Below are 22,800 nucleotides of genomic sequence, written 5' to 3' on the forward strand. Positions count from 1 at the left end.
AATGGCGGGTTTGTGTCACCCCTGTGGTTCCGGATCACTTCAGCGCGCTAAGTTTAGCGGCACAATGTTTTTGTTGTTTCTGCGAATGAATCTAGTCTTTATATGTCCAAATAAAACGCGTATAACAACTTTCTCTGTCGTGTTTCACTTTTTGGTCCCGTTTTTAAACGTGTTGAGCGATCGGAAGGCTCTAGTGCACGGCTGCGTGCATCACACAGCGTACCTGTTGTACCAGGCGCCGCAGGCGCTGCAGTCGTCCATTTCTCCTTCGGTGACTTGGCCTGGCTTGGACTGTGCTTCAACTGGATCTTTAGCGCGCTACAATCTATGCAAGCCAACGTCTGGTAACAATGGGGTATCTAAGGGCGGCCTCCGGCATTGCACGCATCGGGATAGGAACAAATACATGGGAAAATGGCGACCTTGGGGGACTGTGGCGACTTGCGCGCTTATTTCCCGGCGCCCGGCACACTTCTCCTTCTAGCCACTGTAGTTCCGCGTCGACTGGGACGCACGCGAAGCGAGCAGACGGCACGGCGGCGGCAAAGAAAGACACGTGACATCACTTCTAGCCCATGCCCATGCGCAGCGCAACTGATTTTCCTCTCCCGAAGCCCAAGCGCCCAAGTTTACACTGGTTACACGTTGCACAAAGGTGCTCCTTCAAGCTACGCCCAAGGACTTGGTGACAGTATACGTAGGCATACCCTTCTAACGTAAAATGCAGTGTTGTACCCGTTACCGAAATATGGTATCGCGATATCGGTACTCGTTACTTGACTAAAAGCACTGATCTCGATTGTAAAAGGCTGGATCGCGGATAGGGAGCGCGAGCGTGCGGCAACCGGCCGCCATCTTACTGTACCCAAAACAGTCGCCGCAGCGATCATGGCAACTTCTTGCAATTACGGTCGTACCAACCGTACCGGGAAGGATACAGGGCCGAAATTTCTACAGGTGAGTCATTCTTTATCAAGGAATAAATAGGCGTCCATTCTGTACATTTATTTGACAATTATGAAGTGTTTTTTTTGCCCAAAACCAGCACTGGGTGCAAGTTGTTTGATCGCTCTTCCGAGGTTCAATCGAACACACTTGCATTTTAAACGCCGGCAAATACAGTTTGAGTGCATAATATGCTGGAGAGAACATGGTACGCTACACTGATAGTGGTGCCATCAATATGTGCGAGCACTCGAGCGCTTTTCTGCATGCATTGCTAGCACGGTACCTAGTGTTCTCTACGGAAGCAAGTGCGCAGTCATTTCTTTGAACCACCTTCGCGTATAAGTTCAGTGTTACGTCGTAATAAGACCAAGAGGGTCACCTTTTTTCATGTATTGGTATTGTTTTGTACCTTGGTTTGATTTGTGACGAAGAATCCTTGTGGTGTGACTTGGATACCGCCTTTGTGTCTGAGCTATGTTGTTAGCTTGTTGCGATAATAATAATTTGCAGCTTGTCGTGTTATTTGTAACAGTGTGGTCTCTCAATACAGGTTTCGTCACGGGGGCTACCCAGAGGATCGTCTGTGTCATCGAGCATCATCTGTGTCATCGTCTGATGCGATCGAGCTTACAGATAAGTATCATGTTCCTCATTCACAGGTTCAAACTTTACGGGGAGGAACCACCCCAGTGCACGCACTGTGGTGAGCCTCTCTCAATTTTGCACATTCTCTTTACATGTTCACATCATGAAACACATCACTTCAGAGAGTTTTATATACACCTTAGACCCCTTCACCCAGCATTGTGTCTTGGTGATGAAGCTATAATTCTTTTTAGAACAGCGTTTAAACGTTGAAATTCTTAAAATATATTGGAATTGTAAACCCTGTTTTTAACTGATGTTTTAAACATTTATGCAATGCTCTTACTAAACAACATATTTATTTTTAACTAGTTGCATCCTAACCAATGTTCTGTCCTTCACAGCTGCCTCGACATACGCAAGAAATGGGTGCAAAACCTGAGCAGTGCCCACACACTTCGATCACCGCAGCACCTCCAAAAAGTAAAAGCATATGTGTAACATGAGATTTTTAAAGGTATTCATAGTATGTAATATCTTGTATAAACTGTTGTAGATCTAACCCACCTCTACAGTATACACCCTCAGGAATTGAAACTCGTTGTGGAACTGTGATCATTGTTTCAGTTAATAGGCATGCACATATATGCTATAAGAAGAAAATTATTTCTTGAGAATGCTCTACTGTTGATCACACTCATGCAGCTGTAGGTTTACCTTCGGCCTCTTGGAACTCTCTGTGGTTGCCTTAGCTGCAGGAGGAGTGTCCTCCAGCATGTCAACTACTTGCAGAAATACTGACGTATTTAAGATTATGACACAGTTTGAAGGATTTCAATTCAGGAAATTTGCAGTGGCAGGGCCTGCCAGAGTGAAACCTACTGAATATTTTATGGTGTCGAAGTGGCAGTTCCTTCAGGGTAGGAATATCTTAGATGGGAGCAAAAAGCTTGAAATTAACAAAGTGTTGTTTGCATTAAGCAATTTGTAATATACTGAACACATAGGCAGCAAAACAAAAATTTAAAATTCAGCATGTATGAAAATTGGGTGCAACAAATTTGCATAGTGTACCTGTACATTGTCATTCCTGAGATATATATTGTCATTGCAGGGAGGTCACAAAACAATAAATGTATTGTTTTGTCACTTCCCTGCACATTCATTGTGATGCTTGATATATGCCAGAATAAATGTTGAACTTGAAAAATGTATATTCTCTTTATTCATAGAGCATAACATCACTTATCTTCTTTACAAAAGCATATTGTGTTACATCTTTGTCACGCAGAATGCACAACCAAGAAAGCCATCTTCCATTAAACATCACGTTTGACATGATTCAGTTGGTATCATTTCATAGACAGGGTACACCGGGGCTCCCGTTTCAAGCTATAAATCGTCATGTTGCAGTTTGGAAACCGTACATGTGTAGTGCAAGAGAGCCCTCACACATTAAAATGTAAGATGGTAGTCACTGTTAATGCAAAGTAACTCCTATGAGAGAGACTGACGCTGCAGAAAAGTATGCAAACTGCGGAAAGTGTCACAGAAGATCTTCAGAAATCGTGCCTGGTTTCACGGCACTGCTACCACACTCCCTTTTAGATGACGATGATAATGATTGGAGTTTCAGATGTGCAGCTGCATTTTTTGCAACGTGCTCCACATAACAAGCAGGACAAAGTCAGCAGTGGATGGCAGGCCCTCGTCCCTACGCAGCTTTGTTCACGCTGCAGTTCTATTCAGCAAAAGCATGTGAGTACGCGTGAAGGACATTCAATTTCACCTGCAAATAATCAGAGCAAGTGAAGGAAGAAAAAAAAAAGTGCGGTACTTCAAAAGGAAATAAGTCTTGTGTCTCAAGGTGGTGTTACCACTTACTAAGTAACTTGATTAAGTTTACATCAATACCAAGATTAACTGGCCTAAGCGTGATCTAATTGCGTGAAGTAATTGTTTAAGATGCTTCGGTGTGTTCATGTTTGCGAGGCATTACGTCGAAGACACCACTGTCGTTCACTAAAAGACTCTTTCTTGCTTGATATAAATCACACTAAACGCATACGCCTGTCTGAAACAACGGCTGTGATTCTACGGGACGATTTTTTCTACCATGCGGGTATATCCTTTCTGGGACCGTTCTTTGTGGAACAATTTTTGTCCAGAACGCAGCACGGGAGATTATATACATGGTTGTTGTTAATCTCACATCGTTTCTTATTGAAATATTGGCTGGGAAACGTGCTGTAGTACAATCCCCAGTGCTACACTGCAGTGACGGTCTAGTTTCGGAATGCAAAACATAACGTAATTAAGAATCGAACGGCAGGACACCTGTGAAACACTGTTAGGATACATCAGTATACTGGCACCTTACAAAATTGTATAACGACAAACAACGATCAACGCCTGCAGCGCAATAAATACTCACAATCTCTGTTGCCTCCCATTGTTTTCTATGGGCGCACAAAGCGCTTTAGGGCCTCCCAACATGGCGGCCCGAATGCGTGCCTCTCCCCCACGAACCCCTCTCCCATGCGCGATCCAGCCTTTATACATAGAGATCAGTGACTAAAAGTATCGAAATACCGATATCGATACTTCTTTTTTTAAAGTAACTGAATACCGCTACCGTTACTAAAAAGAAGTAACGCGATACTTTGCGCGATAGTTTTGTTTGAAATACGAAGATAATGCAACATGAAATATCGCTTACGTGAACAGTTTTGCTGTAAAAAGACAGCAAATGTTTCATAAGTAGCTTGGACACGTTATACTTGAAAGAACTGATGTTCTGAGGCTGGAACAACATAGAAGGGACAAATTGACGTTATACTTGACTTTTATCAATAGCTGGTTCTCGAAGTCGTCTTCTGCCATCCTTGCAGGACATGGGCCCGCTTGCACGAAACAATCCTAAGTGTAACACTTGGCAAGTGTTGCACTAACGCGTTAGTGCACTAAGTTTAGGGTTGCGGTTAAGTGACAGAGGCCAGTGTGACCATTACGTTAGTGTCATAACTACACATATCGTCCAATGACCAAGAAATCCTATCCGAAGTTAACAACGCCGCAGTCTATGTTAGCGTGACTCAGTGCGACACGGCAGCTTAGCAGTGGAATCCAAAACGCACTGTCAAAGACTCTTTTGACACTCTGTTCGTTGCCCTGAACTCTTTTGTTGAACACAGCGTGGTTATTTCCTCCAGTTTCAAAGAAAAACACTGAACATGTCATTGGTATAATTCCATAATTCCGGTTACAGAGCAAGTGGCGTGTCCACAGGCTTCTTGTCGAGGGCTAGGTGGACCATTGACAATGAATAAGAGTGAGAAATATGGTCGGTGAAGAAAGGATGTGCACTAAAAAGTAGCGGTATAGGTAACGATACAGAGATCGCGTTACTGTAAATTTGTAACGGAAATACTTTTCCAGTACTGATTTAAAAAAGTATCATGATTCGCACTCCTACTGTAACGGCGATACGTACAACGCTGGTAAAATGCATCACTTCGGCCTGTGATTCGCCACGAGCTCTTGCGCGAGCCTACCACAGCGGCATTGGAGCGCGCAAATTTTAAATATAACGATAACGATTGTATTCTGAAAGTTCAAGATTGGCTCCACGGTGTGCACAAGGCTTGCAGTTTAGTTTAGGGCTACAGCCATGGCAGTGCCTGTTCTCAACAAACTAACGTGTGCACTACAAAGCATGGTCGTAGAACAGACGCAAGCAATGGGCTACGTTTACATTGAGACCAGGGGCGGATCTAGGATTTTCCCGAGGGGGGGGCACTGTGGATAAGTGCCACGTGCATGCTGGGATTGGTCCATTGAACCCTATGTTCAAGTCTCGAAGTGAGGGGGTGATCCGGAACCACCCCAGATCCGCGCCTGATTGAGATTTGAGAGCAACATTGGCTGTGGAATATTATGCGGGCGCTATCAACCATGGTGCAATAGGCAGGCATTCGCTACCATAGGCTGCCACATACACGGGCATTCGCAAACGCATGCAACTAGAACCGCATGATGGAATTGCATAGCCACAGAGGAAAACACATGCCTTATTATGACGTAAACTTTTTTAACATCTGGGTTACACCTATCTAACCGATGCGAAAGTCCGTTTCTTGCCACAATTACTTTTTCCTAGCTATATGCTATGATTTGTACGTCTTCCTACTTGATGGTACATACAGATATTCCCCATTGTTCATCACATCTTCGCCGTCATCCGACAGCACCGGCAAAGCTATCAGCCCAGTGGCTGATGCTGTCGTCTCCTACATGCACATTCTCCTGCGCAAACCTTTGCACCACAGAGAGATGCAGTGCAAGGATATCGGGGGGAACATGTTTAAGGTCAGCACTACTTAAAGAGAATGGGGACGTGCAAGTGTAGTGTGGGAGCAGGCGCGTCTCAACACGAGCGTGGGGCCTAATATAAAAAAAAATTATGAAAGCACACAAAAGAGCAAAAAACTGCATCACGGTCAGAGTTATGTTTGTGCCATAAAACACTGAATCATCAGTGACAAAACAACAAAAGTGCTTAAGCAGTATGACAAAATCTTTACTTGTTCGTTTTACTACAATTTTCTGCACTGTACCAATTTAATACATGTTGATATGAGCACTAAACTGTTGGTTAGAATACTGTGAAGATATCATACTACAAAACTATTTTTCTTCCCTTCTTTCGGGAGAACTCGGAAATAATACCTGATAAGTCAACAGGTTCTGCTATATATCTTTTTGACCGAGAGCATTGCAAGGCTGGTCCGTGGTGTAATGGATTGCACGTTGGACTTGTGCTTTGAGGGAGTTGTCTTTTCCGCTTGACATCGGTAATGTTTGCCATAGGCACGGGGCACGGTAGCAGCTGCACCAGCAGCACATGCCTAGAGCTAGCCCTGTGTGTGAGGCACCCCAAAAAGAATTAGAAAATGTTGCACTCCCTGAACTAGTTGAAGAGGTGCAGACGAAAAGAATGCAGCTATTATAGTGCCTAAGTTGCAGTTCCGTTTGTTTGTGGGCATTACTTTTCCTCATTTTAAGAGGACCGACATTCACAACCGACATTCAACAATGTTTGCCAATGTAGAGCTACATGTCATTTCCAGTGATTTTTTTTTTTTTTTTTTTCTTCTTTTCAGACAGTATATATATCGTCCACTACACAAGATGCTTCCGCTCGGAATTATCCAACCATGGGATTTTAGTATAAGTCCCAACGAGCTACTGTTGCGTGTAAACAGTGCTGTTGATGAGTTACGAGCTGAGTACGATAAAGTGGGCCGTTTGAAGACAGAGGAGGCGACGTTTGAGAACGTATTAAATGTAAGTGCTCAATATTATTTTCTCTCCTTCAGCAATGCTTCTGTGCATATATCACTTTGTATATTGCACCCTTACCTCTTGTGCTTCCTTTGAAATACCAGGTACTGGCAGATTTAGACCGACGTTCACAGAACGAGGAATACTACTTGATGGTGGCCCAGTATGTTGCCCCAGACAAAGAGCTACGAAAAGAGTGTGCAGAGGCGGAGCAGCTGATCCGAAAGTTTTACGTTGAAACGAGGTAAGTGATGCGATTAATGTGTTTGAGCTCAAGTCCATGGCAACCGCTCTTTCTTGCAAATCCACTAACCCATATGTAAAGCACCGTTTGAAGACTCACCGTTGCTCCTGTACGTTACAGTACGCAAATGCCGCAAGCAGGCTATGTTCTTGCCAGCAAATGTGTCTCTGGATAATAACCAACGTGCTGTTACAATCAACACGAACAGAAAATTTTTTCTTACAGCTACGCATGATGTGGTGGTCGGTGATGATGATGATGATTATTCATGGTTCATTGGCGCAGCGGTAACTATGACCATAATGTGGTGGTCGGTCAAAGCGACCATCACTGAAGGTTGGGAGGAGGTACTAGTGTGACACAGTCGGAAACTGTCACACGGGAACGATAATAAATAAGTTTACCAGTGAGTGGTGGATGTAGTGGTGAACGTAGATTAAGTCTGGTTTAAGAAACTGGCAGTGAAGAATAAGCTCGACGTGGCTTGTCAAAGGCTTGAGCAGTAAACAGTCGCCTGGAACCAGGGAAAATGTGCCAGTGCAAGTGGTCAAGTATGTCTGCAGCAAATGTTGTCGTAGATGTTGTTCGATGTTCGCTGCCTGTCTGGTCCAGGGTGGCTCCCATCTGCCTCAGAATATCACTTCTCAAAATTCTGTACATGTTCTTCAGCCTCGATGCACGTAGCACTGGCACTGACACGTGTATCCGCACTGTCCCGTGGCGCCTAACTCCGGACCCTATGTCTAGATGTGAAGGGATCTAACAATAAGTGCCACAAGGAGAACACCTTCAGGAAACTGTAGCTAGCATGAGCGCTCCAAGAGAGGGACAAAGGGGCCCTTCCTCCCCTCCCCTGAGCTCCAAGATCACCTGTCGAAATCACCTGTCGAGGTTCTCATGATAATCTGGATCTAATCCACCACATCCCGCCACTCTATTGTCCAGTATGTATTGGCTACATGCTCCGCCCCCCCCCCCCCCAAACTCTTTGCGTCCCCCAGAAAACATCCTGGGAACATCGTGGTTGCTGGGTTTCATTCAGTCTCATTTGGGGAGGGAAAGTGCTTCATCCTTCAGTTTTATGTGTATCCCAAAGGCCTTCTATAGTTGAGCAAATCTCATGCAGCATCCAGCCTCATCAGCAGCTGGGGAACTCTATGCCGTCCTTTTCTCTCTGCAGCACATCACTGATATTATCCCGCTGGAATGGGCAGTCTTCACTGACTCTTAAATTTGCATTGCACGCTATTGAGAATTCTGTCGTACGAGGTTCATCCGCACCCCTAGTCACAGATGTGTTAATGGCTTACCATCATATGTGTACAAAGCAGGCCACAGGCTGGTTCTCCAGTGGTTTCAACTCATTGTGGGTGTCGTGGGGAATGATCAGGCAGACAGCGCCACAGAAGCATGTATTGGAAGCGGACGAGTATTGCATTGCCGAGAGGAGACGTTCTATTCTTCGACACATCATGACACTACCAACCTTCCGAAACTGCACTCTCCAGGTCTCTTACTCAGTTGGACTCTCGCCCCTTCTCTCTATCAAAATGCTTGGTCCCTGGCGAAATCCAGCCCACCAACACTCTGCCCTCAAGGCCCTTTAACGACACAGTAGGACTTCGACCCTTATTGTTAAGGGGCTCATTGTTTCATTCCCCACATCACCATCAGCGATGAGGCAGAGTATCGCCCCTGGTGATGCCACTCCCCGCTCCTCATCTAAAAGATTGTTGTTGTAACATTTCTTTACTAAATGTCCTCTGCTCATTCTCCTCTTCAAAGGGGGGCACTCTTGTTCACAGCATGCGGCAAGATATATTTGAGAAGTTGAGAGCACTGCAACAAAAAGATGCAACGGTGCTGCCCGCAGAAATGCAGAGGTACTTGAAGAGATTGATCAAGCTTGGTGAAAGGAATGGTATGTCAAGATACATCTGGTTAAATCTGCTTCAAATGTGGCATTACAGTTGTGGAATTTGCATGTGGGAACTAAACTAACCCATTGTGTTTTGTGCCAGGTCTCCACCTACCAAACAACATCCAAGAGCAAGTTAAGAACCTCTCAAATGAAATCAACGACCTGTGCATTCAGTATATGGGCGTACTCAATGAAGAGAGCTCCACCATTGAGTTCACAGAGCAAGAACTTGACGGCATTCCTGAAGACTTTGTGAAAAGTCTTGAATTGGTATGAAACCCCTAATGAAGGGGTTAAAAGAAGTTTAATTTCTTGACCATTAGATCGGTGTATAAATGTTTAAAAAGAAGGTACCTTAACATCATGCATTCTCATGAGGAATAACTATGCTTTGCAATATGCTCTTCTTTCTGAAACTTGTTCAATTTCAGTTAAAGAGAGGGTGATGTAGATAAGGGGTCCAGTGTGCTTGTGCTCACTTGTGTGGAAACTTTGCCTCTTCTTTCGTATCTATTGGATTTAATGATAATCCAGGAAATATGTTTCCAGAGGCAACAACTCAATAGTCGGGTAGGCCTTGTGCCATTCTTTGCAATTCTTTGTGCGGAGGGCCAGTGCAAGCTGTCTTTTTTGTCAAAGAAGACAAATGCATAAAGGATGGATTCCACTAAAAACATTGAAATCCAACTTTTTTTGTACCAATCTAAAGTGATCTGCAACCAATCACCTCATCCATAGGTATGTAAATAGGGAAGACTGGGAAATGTGTTTTGACAGAATGAGAGGAAGCTAGAGATTGACACGTGCTGCCATAGACATATCTATACAATGCACTCGTTATTTGCTTGCTCAACAGACAGCATCGGACGGCTGGTATTCAATGCTTGGAATACATAGCCAGCTGCATAAAATGTCCTTTAGCTGTTTATCCTCTTCACAAGTCATTCCATAAGCATACTGCGAACCAGGTATTCCCCCTGGTTGCAGAAGAGTTCTATTGTCATCAGTAGGCCATGGGAGTTCATACAAAGGGTCCTTATTCTGGATAGTGCACATAACATTATGGAGAGACACCAACCCGCATGATTTAGCTATGTTGAGTCCTCAGTTAGAACAGCGATGGTGAGACTCCATAACTGCGTAACATATTTTTCAGTGAGCTATTCGTCACATTTGTCAGGTTGAATCAGGGAAGCGGAAGCTTACGATGAAACCACCCCACTGCATGTCCGTAATGAACAAGGCGAAGCACCCTGAGACGCGCCGCCGCATGGACTTTGCTCGTGGATCCTGGTGATGAATCTTTAAAAAATTTATACACTGTGAAATTTAAAGGGACTATCGCCTCCGTCTTGGTCGATTCCGAAACCACAGACTTGTTTTACTCTGCGTTCATCCCTGATAATAATGACGAAAATCCTACGCGAATTGGTGGCGTTGTTCCTGTGCAGTTTGATATAACACATGGCAAAAGCAGACGACGCATGCTGAGAGTATTCCGGGATTCCCTCTGTGGAAACGTCACCCGGACAAGGCCAATTAGTGAGCGCCCTTTGGCACGGCCGAGACCAATCAGGGAGCGGCTGGAGGGACTTTGGTAGCCTTGGCGACCGGCCGGCCGACGGCGAGCCGGAATACTAGGGAACGGCATCTGCTCTGTGCTCGGATTGTGGAATGTTGTTTCTGGTTAGCGTAGGACATGTTTGTACAGCCAGGAGCATAACACTGTGTTCCACACAACATAGTCACTCACACTGATAAGCGAAAGTCTGCGTATTTACCGAGGACTTTTCACTTGGTATATTGCAATGTGAACGCCAAGCAGACGACCTCGTAGACAACCGCCTGCGCTGCGCTCCCGTTGGTATGCCTGACTTACGTCATCATGGTGTTAGCTGCAAGGGGAGTGTGGGTCTTTAAAACTGGTTTATTTAATATGTAAGCTGTTTTCGGAAGAGAAACTTTGGCAAGTTGATTGTGAAGCGGTGACGAACATTACCGTATCGGTCTCATACATACGTTCCCGGATGCGATAGTCCCTTTAAAAATGCTATCTGATTTTGAAGCGCATCTCACTGCTTGTCTTTCTCTCCTCCTCATGTGCAGCTGTCTGGAGAACACTCCAACGATAGATAAGCTGGGCGCTTTAAGACACGAGGTAGTGTCTGGTGAAATTGTTTGCGCTCGCAGCTGTGGGAGGCTTCTCTTTTAAGTCTATGTTTCCTTATGACCAGAAAGCTGTCCTGCTCGGGTATCCCGACAATGTCAGTTTTGTCACGGAAATATCAATGGCCAAATCGAGGGATACCGTCTACAACTTTCTGACTGGCATGGAAGAAAAACTGCAACCTTTGTGGCAGAAGGAAAAGCAAGTTTTTCTTAAACTCAAGGAGGAAGAGGTATGAGTTTCATTGACACATGTATAATCATCAGAGCTGTCCCGAGGAGAGTTTCCTCCCTAGGCAGTGTAACATGAAGCCCTTCCCTCACGAAAGAAAATTAAACGTTTGTCTGAGCTGCTGAGATTGGACTCGAGCTTCATGTAGTCCAACCAACCTCCCAGGACCCGCCGTTCGGCGCCCTCTCTGGCAAGGGCGCCCGGTGTGGCTGTCCCCTCATCGGGACGGCTCTGATAATCATAAACACTTTTGTGACCCATTTGTATAATATGCAGAAGCAACATTACATTACAAACTCACCCAGCATTGGGAGCAAGGTTGCGGAATGGGATCACCCATTCCATTCCAATTCCATTCCGAGGAATGAAGATTTGTGATAATTCTATTCCTTTCGATTCCTCGGAATGAAGAGGTATAGTCAATTCCCACTCCTGGAATGGCTTGGCAACCACATTCCATTCTTTTAATTCCACCAATAAAATAATTAGGACCGGTAACCGTACTAGCTAGCCCAGCAGTGCTGTAGAGGAGATTGACATTACCCAGCTCGGAAAAAGCACAAAGACAAGGTTATTTCGCCCTCCTCCTCTCCTCGTCTTCATTGGCATCATCATTACAGGAGTTTTCCACTAAAGTAACTGGTGCAAGTGATGTGGGGTTGCGGGCCTCACACTAGTGAAGCCAAAATCTCCATTTTATTTTTTCTTAAAACCAAACCAAACCATCGCCCTTGACCGTGTGGCACCCAGACCATTACATTCCAATTCCATTCCGCCTGCGAAAAAATGCCTAATTCCATTTGCAGGACAGTTTCCGCCATTCCATTCCAATTCCATTCTGGGCTCTGATAAATCTGGAATGATTCCGGAATCATTCCAACCGCAGAGTGGCAACTCCGCAACCCTGATTGGGAGCTTCTGGAAGTACAAACTCATTAAATTGAGACACTACGTTTCAACTTCGTGTGGGTATTGGTGGCCAGAGGTCGGCACTCACTCGTGCTCACTCATTCCCTGCTCAGCTCCCTGTTTGCTCACTCACACTCACCCACTCGGAGCTGAGCTCTTCGTTTGCTCATTCGCGCTCAGCTTGGCTTTTCCATCTCTGGCTGAGCTACCTGGGTGTTCACGCTTGCATGCATGGAGTTGCCTCTGATTCTGGATTGCTGTCTCACCTCGCAGATCTCTAGGTTGTCACGACTGTGAAGATGATTGAGGATAGTTGTGCTCTTGTGATGTGTATTATGTGAGGGTGAGACGAGGTTAGGAGGTGGCAGTGAGGTAAGGTGAAGTAAAGATGAAACCATGTAGGTTGTGACGAAAGGCGTGAGGCGTGAGCATTACTCAAGTTCACTCCTACTCAGCTCCCACAGTGAGCACGAATGAGCATGCTCGTGAGTGAGTTCCGCTCATTCTCATCTCCTCGTTTGCTCACGCGTCTTGTGCTCAGCTCTCCGTATGCTCACTCATGCTCAACTCATTCATCACATTGAGCATGAGTGAGTTTTGCTGAGCTATGCTGGTGGCACCATGCATCGAGAACATGTAAAAAATATTGGTACTGCTGTGAGGCTGTATCCTTCAGAGTATTGAAACCGAAAGGAACAATTATTTTTCGGTTGGCCTGTAGCAGAACGAACCTGATATTGCGGCCGCCATCTTGAAGCTGAACTGCAACTGATCCGATTGAAGAAGTATCGGTTATCGGTTCAAGTAAAGGTTCAGAAACATTGAAGTTGTTTATCTGGGGTTATTCAGCCTTTCAAATACAGTTGAGCCCGTTTATAACGATATTGATGGGAACGCGAAGTCCGATCGTTATATCAGAGTATCGTTAAAAACCAGCTTTCGCGAAATTGCCGCCTGGGATCACGTCAACGAAGTAGATTGGGACAAGTAGAATGCCGGTTTTGCGCCAGTACAAAACCCGTCGGGCACGTGCAACTTCGGGTTGAGCCACAAGTTTTTCTCGTCAAAACGCGTCTTGGAACCGCAGATGGCCATCGTAGCACGCAGCAAACCAGAAAACAAAAAGAGGAAGACTTCAGGGCAAGAGAATGATGTGGAGAGGGAACAACCTCCTCTACTTCTCACGAGTCCCTTCCACCATTTTGAAGTCGCGCGCCTTCCAACGCGCGCATCTAGTCCCCAACACTGATGCGCAGATACATGCGCCGCATTCTCACTTTAACGCTCATGGGGGCTAGGGCTCTTGAAAATGCCAGCGTAATTTGTTTTCAGTGAAAAGGTGCAATCTTGCCCTTTTCACACGTTTTACCGGCCGCCGGGAAAATTCTGATTCCTATACGTGAGCCAACGCTTTTGCGGTGATCGCTATATCACCTCTTGTTTACATGTACTTAAATGGTTGAGCTGACGGGAACCAGCAATTTGATCGTAATACCGGAGTTATCATTATATTGAAGATCGTAATAAACAAGCTCGCCTGTATTTCAATGTTTCTTGGAGCAAACTTTTGTGACATGCTTATGTTGCACATAAGTCTGTTGCACATATACTGTCTGTGATGCACAGTAGCGCAAGTAGCTGTCCGAGCACCCCAAACGAGCATGCGACGAGAGGCTCGTCTTGTGGCTTATGATCCTCAATAAGTTACAGCCACAGCAACCTGGTCTATCACGTGAACTTTGGTAAACTACCACTGCATCTAATGTGAGGATTAAGATAAGATGGGGTCATCTAAATCCTCACACTAAGTTGAGCTTACAGAAACAGCAGTTTCTGCAGATATCAGCGGTGAGAGCACAGTCTCTCAATACTCTCTCTGGTCCGGAAACTCAGGTGAAAAACTCATTAGGCGCGGCAGCGCGATGGCGCTCTGGTAGATCGAGGGGCACTCCCCGGCACCCTATGGCTCTGTCGTCTGCTAACAGAGGACGGCGCCCCCCGCCGATCAACACTAGTGCCCCCGTGCGACACCTCTGGACCCTAAGCAAGTCGCTCCATTGTATTCTGCCGGAGTTTCCTGACCAGAGAGAGTAGTGAGAGACCGTGGCGAGAGTGACTAGAAAGGAACAGAAAGAGGCAGAGAAAAACAAATAAAGACGCACAAAAGCCATTATATTTCAATTTTTTAGGAGTGCCACTAAAGTAGCAAATCTGAAATTATCCAATGTCGATAAAGTCAGCTTACTGTTTCTCTATCTGTTTTCTATTTCTTTTTCTAAGTTGAAGCTGTAAGCAAAGGTAGTACAATGTGTAAATATGAGATAATGTCAGTGCCACCGAACGTTGTCAGTCATCTCTGACGAACTACGTATTCCCCTCGAATTGTTTTTCGCACTTCCTGTACCCGATCTGGAAAGGTAGCTTGTTTATTTCTCTTTGTCTGTCAAGTGGAGATTTTCCAGTAATGAATTTTGCGCACACTGTCCGATTCTGCAATAGCTACACCGCTCCTGTTTTTTGTGTTTATGGTATTTTTATTCTGTGGTATTTTAGGATATTTTATGGTAATTACTGTTTTTTCTTGTCTGTGTGACGCTCCATGATGCAACCCTCAATGCGGCCTGTGGTTCAATTTGAGTTTGAGGCCCCTGCTCTAGATGATGTTAGTATATTTTGCTGCGCTCATTTCTGAAGTAGCCCTGTCGACAGATACGCAGTCAGATTGACTGACAAGTTTTATTTTGTATATGTATTACCTAGTAATCTATAATTTGCAAAACCATAAAGACTCTGTTCGTGTCGAGCCAAATCTACGTTCTTTCTGTTACATGCATTTCATTATGTTCAACCCCGAAACTACAAATAAACAGTGGAGAGAAAAATTAAGCTTATTGTTGTTGTTATTGCAGGCATCGCTAGGCAAGAAGGTTTTCAGAGCGTACATACAGCTTAATTGCACATATGTTATGCAACGAACCAGTTTTGAACCAGTGAATATTTTTGAGAACCAGTTTGAACCCATATATATGTCGCCCTGGAGCTGAATCGGAACCTAGCCTTTGTCCGAACCTGAATCATCCGAAAATCATATCAGCCCGAACAGAAACTCTAGTCTCCTTTCGTCTTGATTGTTTTTGTATCGTCTTGATTCATGACACCATCAGCAGTACTACATGGCAGCTGCTTCTGTCAAAGTAGCTTAAAAGCTTCATGGCATGCGCTTCAGTTAAAATAGGATTGAGCCTTGAACAATGAGTCATTCCTGCAGTTGCAAAATGCTTCAAGGAAGGCCATAGTACATTTTTCTGTCATTATTGATGTCACTGGAGAATGAAACTTTTCACTGTATAAAGTATGTCAAAAAAAGCCTCCTGTCACAAGGCAAGGAAGGGAGGCTGGCTACAGATTTCATTTTCATAAACAGTGTCAACAACTTGGCATACCATTTGATGGGAAGTTGAACTATTGGGACATCAGATACTATGACAACATGGCCAAGAACTGCATCTACAACGTTGACCACGAAAAGCTGCGGGAATACTTTCCCCTTGATACTGTTCTGACTCGGCTGCTCGAAATATATGAGGTATGTCAATTTTATGTATTTGTGTAAACATCGAGCTCTTGCAGCAAAAGAGAATTTGCAATAAAAAAGCAATCTTTCTTATTAGTAGGTGGCAGTACTCATAGCTATGTTTCCTATGACTTTAAAAGCACCCCTATGGTAATGTACCTTGTGGCTCTAGAGCAGGTTTTCAAGGGTGCCACGGAAAACGTCACGCCCAGTATGTATGCCAGTCAGTCAGTATTTTGTAGATGCGCGCCCCAAGGTGGAAGAAGAGGAAACTGTATGGAAGGAGCCACAGGATAGAATGAAGGTGCCCTACATCCAAGGTGTCATACACTGGCACTGTCGACAGGATTATGTGGACAGAATTTCAAATAAGGGAAGCCTCCACTGGACTGCTAATCATCGGTTGCTCCGCTGAAGGTGACGTTAGATCCTCCACAGGAGGAACCACTGATACATTACCTTCTTACGAAGACTGTGGCAAACAACTTAACAGGATTCCTTCAGAAAGAGGTCATCAGGGTGAATATGAAACGCGACGACTTCCGACGACTGCTACCGCAGGTGCTTGACAATGACGAAGAATCATCTGCATCTCGTAGTCAAGAGTCTTCCCGACCCCTCGGTACACATTCCATCCTCAGTATTATAGAGCAACAACAAAATCAAATGGCAAGGCAACAGCAACCACTTGCGGAAATGTTGAGCTCATCGTTACTCACTCGGGACAGCCGCTCCGACGTCTTCACACCTGATTGCTTTGATGCTGGTATGCATAATCCGGACACTTGGATGTCCCTTATTTAAGAGCACGCCTGTCGGCAGGATGCTTGGGCAACTGACGAATCAAAGGTGGAAAACCTGCGACAATTCCTTGCAGGCACCGCAATTAAGTGGCACGACTTTCACTTTTCCGGTTCCCAAACAGCTTCATCGAGATCCTGGAAGGAGAGTTTCTTAGTGTCGTTCCAGGAAAACTTAGTAGACAGATGGGATGAAGCCATCAGGTAGCGGTACCATAATGGATCTGCAAGTGAGTATTACTTCGAGAAGCTTCGCCTTCTTCAACATGCAGAATCCTGTTTGTTGAACAAGAGTGTGGTAGCGCTCGTACTGCACGGCGTCCCATGAGAGGGCCTCTTGAGAACCACTCATGTTAAGGGCTGACCACGACCTTGGTATAGTCAAGAAGCTACATTTGGACGACAGCCGCAGCACACCTGCCGCAATCAACGAGTACCAAACAGCAATGAAGAACATCTTTAACCGTTCCAGATATAAAAGTGAATGACCTTGTCATGGTACGAACGGGTGTCCCAGGGAATCGGCCAAAACTCCTGGCTCCCGTACAGTCGTCCAGAATAGATAGGGAATACTAAAGACCATTGGCTACAACCACCCTAACGGACAGTTCACGCTGGCAACTTTCGGCAATGTTTTTAAATACCATCCTGGTAGGGATGGACTGCCCCCTCCCTCCCCCCTCCCAGGGCCTATGTAGGCGCCCTCCCCGAGGTGGAAGAGGAGGAAACTGTATGGAAGAGGAGCCCAAGGATAGAGTAAAGTGCCGAACATCCGAGGTGTCGTACATCAGTATGAATGCGTAAACACCTGAATGCACAGTACAAAGCAGCATTATCTGCTGGCCTCCTTCACGTACGTTTTTCTATAGTAGCACAGACACCCTCAGCGTCTGCTTTTGTTGTACTTGGGCCAAGTATTACTCACAGTCAGTACAGAAAAGAATGACGCTGAGGCTGACCTGAATTGAACTTGCATTTTATAATACAGCTTAACTGAGAAATTGTTTGATGTCCTACATCCCTGTAGCAACTTCTTGGATTGGTGTTCGAGCAAGTGCCAGATGTAAAGCTTTGGCATCCTGAGGCGAGTTTGGTGGGTCTGCGTCAAGCCAGGAGCGCTTGTGTTGGTTCATGCGGCGTTTTCTTCTGCAGTACAAGGTCAATGATGCAGCCACAGGAGAACTTATGGGTTACTTCGCTTTGGACATGTTCCCGAGAGAGGGCAAGTACAGCCATTTCTGCAATGCTCCCATGCAGGTACTTGGTCCTGTCTGCTGAAATAATTTGTTAGCCAGTTTCCTTTTACAAATTGCATCATCATTGGCCATTTTGTGACTGGTACTGAGCTTGTTCTTTGTTTATTTAAAGCCGGGATGCCTCAAAGCAGATGGTACAAGACAGCTTCCTGTTTACACTCTCATCTGCAATTTCCCTAAGCCGACTGCAGACAAGCCCTCTCTGCTTACTCACGAGGATGCAAGTAAACTTGTACATTTTGCCCTGCACATGCTTTTTTTTAATATTTGTTAAGTACAGAATATTTTCTTTAAAAAGTTGTGATACATAGCACAGATGCCATTGTTGCTCACAGATCATACGTAGAGTGACTTTTTCGAGTTACACCCGATTCCTCCCCGAACTCCAATCACATATCATGTCACTTATCACGTACACTATTTAGTAGCAACATGTTCACATGTTTGATGTAAATGTTAGAAGATAGATAACAGTAGTGTTCTCACAGGTGGAAACCGTCTTTCACGAGTTTGGCCACACGATGCACAGCATTTGCAGCAGAGCTACCTTGGCCATATTTGAGTAAGTTTCTTCTGTAAGTTCACGTGGTGTGGTGGAGTTCATGAAGACAAAAATCTGTGCTTCATAAATCGACCACGAACAAGGGAAAACATGGTTAGTGTACAACAAACTATGGTAAAATCTGTGCGGTTCTGACTATGTCTTCAGCCATTTCAAGTGCTTAAGTGAATATGTGTGCACCACAGAGCTACAAGGAGATTATTCATTGTAAGTGAAAAATATCCTCCTTGTCCGCAATTGAATTTGCATCATTCAAAATCTTGTTAGAGCTTTAGCCTTGGTCTGAGCCCTGATTAAAGCCAAAAACTTCTGTCCCATGATTCTGGTTCCACAGTGCATACAGCAAAAACAGCATGACTTGACCCAGCATGAAGCTTTCCTTTCCTCTATTGTTGAGTGACCTGTCCTATGACTCACCTGCCTGTGTCCCTTTACTGAGATGGCAATTGAGACTGAAATGTTTTCCCTGTTTCTCCCTGACACCCCAGAGGCATGAAAACAGAAAATGATTTCATGGAATGTCCTTCACAAATGCTTGAAAACTGGGTCTGGGAAGCAGAACCACTCATGAGGATGTCTGGTCACTATGTCACTGGAAAGCCGTTGCCCCAGGAACTCATTGACCTGCTGCTTGAGTCACGATTGGCAGGTACAGCTTGGTCCTACCTGCGCCAGATCAGCCTTGCCCTTTTGGACTACACTATCCACACACAGCCACGTGTAGATACCCAGAAGGTGCACAAGGAGATCCAAGAGAAGCTCCTACAGTGCCTGCCACAAGAGGGTACAAACATGGCAGCACATTTTGGTCACTTGGCTTGGGGCTACGACGGAAATTACTACAGTTACATGGTAGGTAACTCCGATGATTCAGTAGCTTCGGGTGTTTTGTAAAAGCCCGACTGCTCCGTTGAAGGGAATATAAAACACGATTGTTCTGTTCTATTTTGCACTAGAAATGCTCGTAGAGCCAGATTGTTATACTTGAGGAGCAAACACAGGTTTCTCACACGACAATTTCAGTGGAATGAGCATATCCTGTGAATGGTGCCATTGGATTACAAAACCGAATACAGTGCTTAACTTGACTCAGTTCTGCAGAATGAGCGTGTTATGGCTATGCAAAGCGGAAGCATTAATGATGCAAATTCCTTTTTTTTTTCTTTGGCTTCCGTAATGTAACCTTTGCAACCATGCCTTCCGCATTCTGTTAGAGTGTCGTCCTCAAACCCGTAGAAACTACATATTTTGGCATTTTATTCCTCGCTGATGAGTGATGATGATTGACGATGATATCGAAAATCCCACACCATTCACTGGCGTCACTTTTCTGCAGTTTGATCATGACCTACTACATTATACATACCACATGTTATAATTGGCAACTCCTATGTAGTGGTAGTTCCCACTGAATTTTTGAACAAAAATTCAAGGACCTTTTTTATTGCAAAGAGTGCCAACTCCTGTGGTTTCAAAACTATCTCCGAGTAAGCAGAATTTGCACTAGCAATTCCATAATAACAAGAAAAGGATGAAAAATCAAGAGCTTTCGAGGACTGGAAACAAATTCCAGGTTTTTCCAGACCTTGAAAATGGCATTTTCAAATTTTGGGGTATTCAATGGTTTCAAGGGCAAGTGGGAACCGTGGGATCAGCTTCAGCGTTCACCTAATCCCCTTTGAATCACAGGCAAAGCCTTGACAAATAATCTACATTTTAAGGGGAATCTCCGACAAAAGTGTAGCCCATTAAACGTGGGGTGGCACTGGGATCTTGCTGCAAAGGTGATTCACTACTTGGCTTGGCTGCAGGACTAGCCACTGTCCCCTTTTGCAGCAGGGGTTGTACGTATTTTCAGTTTCTAATTTCTGGAGAGGTGTACTGTGGCATGGCTATTACTGCCTTCTTTTTAAGTTCCCCTATATTTTGCAATCATTCAGATTCCACCTAATGAAAAGAGGTTTTGAGTTGATGGTGTGCTTCACTGGCAATACCACAGCATGGAACACATTTTTTTTGCCTTTGTTACGATGTTGGGATTTTTTATGAATTGTGCGCTAAAATTTGTTCGACTTTCTTTGTCAGCAAGCATGTTTCCATACAGTTTTCAATTAAGACATGCTTACTGCAATACGCTCTATTACGTAGTGGACTGAGGTGTTCAGCAAGGACCTGTTCAGCTCCCGTTTCAAGAAGGAAGGGATATTTAACAAACAGACAGGCATGGAGTATCGCAAGAAGATTCTCGAGCCGGCAGGATCTAAGGTGCGATGCCCATTGCTACCGCAGTCTTCTCGTTCAATTTCGACATATAACTTCCTCATGTTTTCTTTCCACATTGCAGGATGGCGCAGATATGCTCAGGGACTTTCTTGGGCGAGATCCTAACACCGAAGCGTTCTTGATAAGCAAAGGATTATCTCTCGCTTAAATATGGCTTTCCCCTAAGATGTTTTGTTACTGTGCACAATTTTCTAAATAAAACAGTTCTATAGCTGTCTCACTGCAGGATTGCTATATGTGTCTACATTTCTGAAAAGCATTCTGAATATTTTGTGGAATTGTGATGACCAAGACTCAGATCTTTTTCATGTTTAGGAATAAATAAGTCACTTTGGACGCAGTATTGGGAGTAGGGTGGGTTGTCCAGCAGTCAGAACCCCACAGCAGCTTTGAAGGACACTGCAATTTTGTATGTGTGACTGGGAGCACTGTCCAATTCAAGTTTAAAGTTAATATCCCATATATACCACACAAATAATTTCATTTTGGCATCTGCAATTTAATAGAAAATTTGCAGAAAAGTGGAAACCCAGATTCAAATGCAGCTGGTCATTTTTGGTTAGCTGGTCGTTTTGTTTTGTTTTTTGTTTAGCTGGTCATTTTTATTTAGTGAGTACAGCAATGTGGCATGTGTTTCCATTTTTGTTACCACCTCTAATATCCGAAATGGCATATACTGTGTACCATTTCGATTACCAGTCTTTCAGATTATGATCACTTGAATGTCACTGTGTACACTCCGTTCAATGTTGACGTTCGCTGGCTAGAACGGTATGATTTGTTATCGGCATTATAAATCATTTGAATTCACACAGTCTGAAATTCCATTGGTTGCAACCATGCTGCCATTATCAGCTTTGAAAAGGGAAAATGAAAGGGCAGGTACATGGCCTCCTCACATCACTTCTTTCGGAGATCTGAGCACATCCGGCAGTTTGCACTCCTCAAAATGACATTTTTTGCAATTTTTTAAAGCTATTACCATTGTAGTAGTGAATCTATTTTGCAATAGTGTGGGGTAATTCCGGCATGCAGTTTCTGTTTCCGTAAAGAAAACAAAAACATTAGGTTGACTGATTAGGAGTTCAATTGGCTAAATTGAATTTCTCAGGTGAATTTGATAACAGTGTTCAAAAATCATGGCAAAATCTCCCCAGAGATAAATAGTGTTGACTCTATAATGGTCAAACAAGCAGATTTTCTTATACAAATTATTTTCACATTGAAAAAAAAATGAAACAACCTGTATATCAGAAGAAAAATAATCTAAGAGGTCGACAGGACCAACCTGCCTGAATCTGGGTGGAATCACACAGGACAGTTATTCGCTCCTGCCAGACGTGCGCTAGGGAGTGAACTTTCCCTTAAAAAGGGCATGAAGTGCATCTTGAATATAGCGAGCTGCATGGAAACTGCTTTTGCAGTATTACGATACAGCCAGGCGCAGTAGCATAGCCTGAAAAATAGTTCAGGAGGGGTTCTATGGGAACTTTATATGGGGGAGAAGGATTTCACCCTCTTTGCCCTCTCCCAAATGCACAGCCAGATGTACGGTTTCAGGGGCGGGGGGGTCGAATCCCCCAAACCCCCTTCTGGCTATGTCACTGGCCAGGCGGATATCGTCTCAAAGAATGTATGTAACTACCGTAATTTCACACGTATAAGCCGCACCGCAGATGCGCAGGACGCGTTTTTTGGGACGTTTTGAAAATTTTCTGGCAGATAAGCCACACCCGCAGATAAACCGCGGGCAATACGAGACGACTGATTTGTGCGACAAAGGAGACCATAGAGAAGGCCATACACCCTGTGGTCCATACTCCGGGATCGGCACAGTGTACAACAGAAGAGGTCAGTTCTGGAGTTCTACCAAGATCGGATTGTGCCCTTGTCGGGTGTTTTTCGTGGACTGATGGGTCAGTGATCTTCCAGAAGACATGAATCACTGTCACCAGTTTCCTTAAAGCTGCTTGGGGG

The 22,800-nt window shown here is 44.6% G+C and overlaps 1 protein-coding gene across 5 annotated transcripts; it reads left to right on the plus strand.

Annotated features, from left to right (window-relative positions):
• The first annotated feature begins 383 nt into the window (after window positions 1-383).
• On the plus strand, window positions 384-21,048 carry LOC135373724 (thimet oligopeptidase-like). 5 transcript variants are annotated; one of them, XM_064606806.1, is made up of 16 exons: window positions 384-697; window positions 6,696-6,879; window positions 6,981-7,120; window positions 8,926-9,041; window positions 9,142-9,311; window positions 10,222-10,334; window positions 11,148-11,199; window positions 11,276-11,440; window positions 15,773-15,934; window positions 17,750-17,815; window positions 17,875-17,979; window positions 18,091-18,198; window positions 18,467-18,540; window positions 19,029-19,392; window positions 20,689-20,805; window positions 20,885-21,048. In XM_064606806.1, exons 2-16 carry the CDS (start codon window positions 6,724-6,726, stop codon window positions 20,969-20,971), a joined length of 1,995 nt encoding a protein of 664 aa, XP_064462876.1. In that variant the 5' UTR covers window positions 384-697; window positions 6,696-6,723; the 3' UTR covers window positions 20,972-21,048. The 5 variants fall into 5 exon arrangements, with proteins under 5 accessions (XP_064462876.1, XP_064462875.1, XP_064462874.1 ...); XM_064606805.1 differs by lacking the exon at window positions 384-697 and adding an exon at window positions 4,234-4,544; XM_064606804.1 differs by lacking the exon at window positions 384-697 and adding an exon at window positions 4,234-4,487.
• The last annotated feature ends 1,752 nt before the right edge of the window (window positions 21,049-22,800 follow it).

This window comes from Ornithodoros turicata, unplaced genomic scaffold (assembly GCF_037126465.1).
Source record: "Ornithodoros turicata isolate Travis unplaced genomic scaffold, ASM3712646v1 Chromosome31, whole genome shotgun sequence".
NCBI classification, from domain to species: domain Eukaryota; kingdom Metazoa; phylum Arthropoda; class Arachnida; order Ixodida; family Argasidae; genus Ornithodoros; species Ornithodoros turicata.

What these genes read in the sequence shown, in the direction of transcription:
- LOC135373724 (XM_064606803.1), top strand. Translation starts at nt 6,628, where the DNA reads ATGTTTGCCAATGTAGAGCTACATGTCATTTCCAGTGATTTTTTTTTT. An exon ending in GACTTTGCTCGTGGATCCTG is followed by an intron (nt 10,335 to 11,147) that starts GTGATGAATCTT and finishes CCTCATGTGCAG; the next exon opens with CTGTCTGGAGAACACTCCAA. An exon ending in GAAATTACTACAGTTACATG is followed by an intron (nt 19,393 to 20,688) that starts GTAGGTAACTCC and finishes TCTATTACGTAG; the next exon opens with TGGACTGAGGTGTTCAGCAA.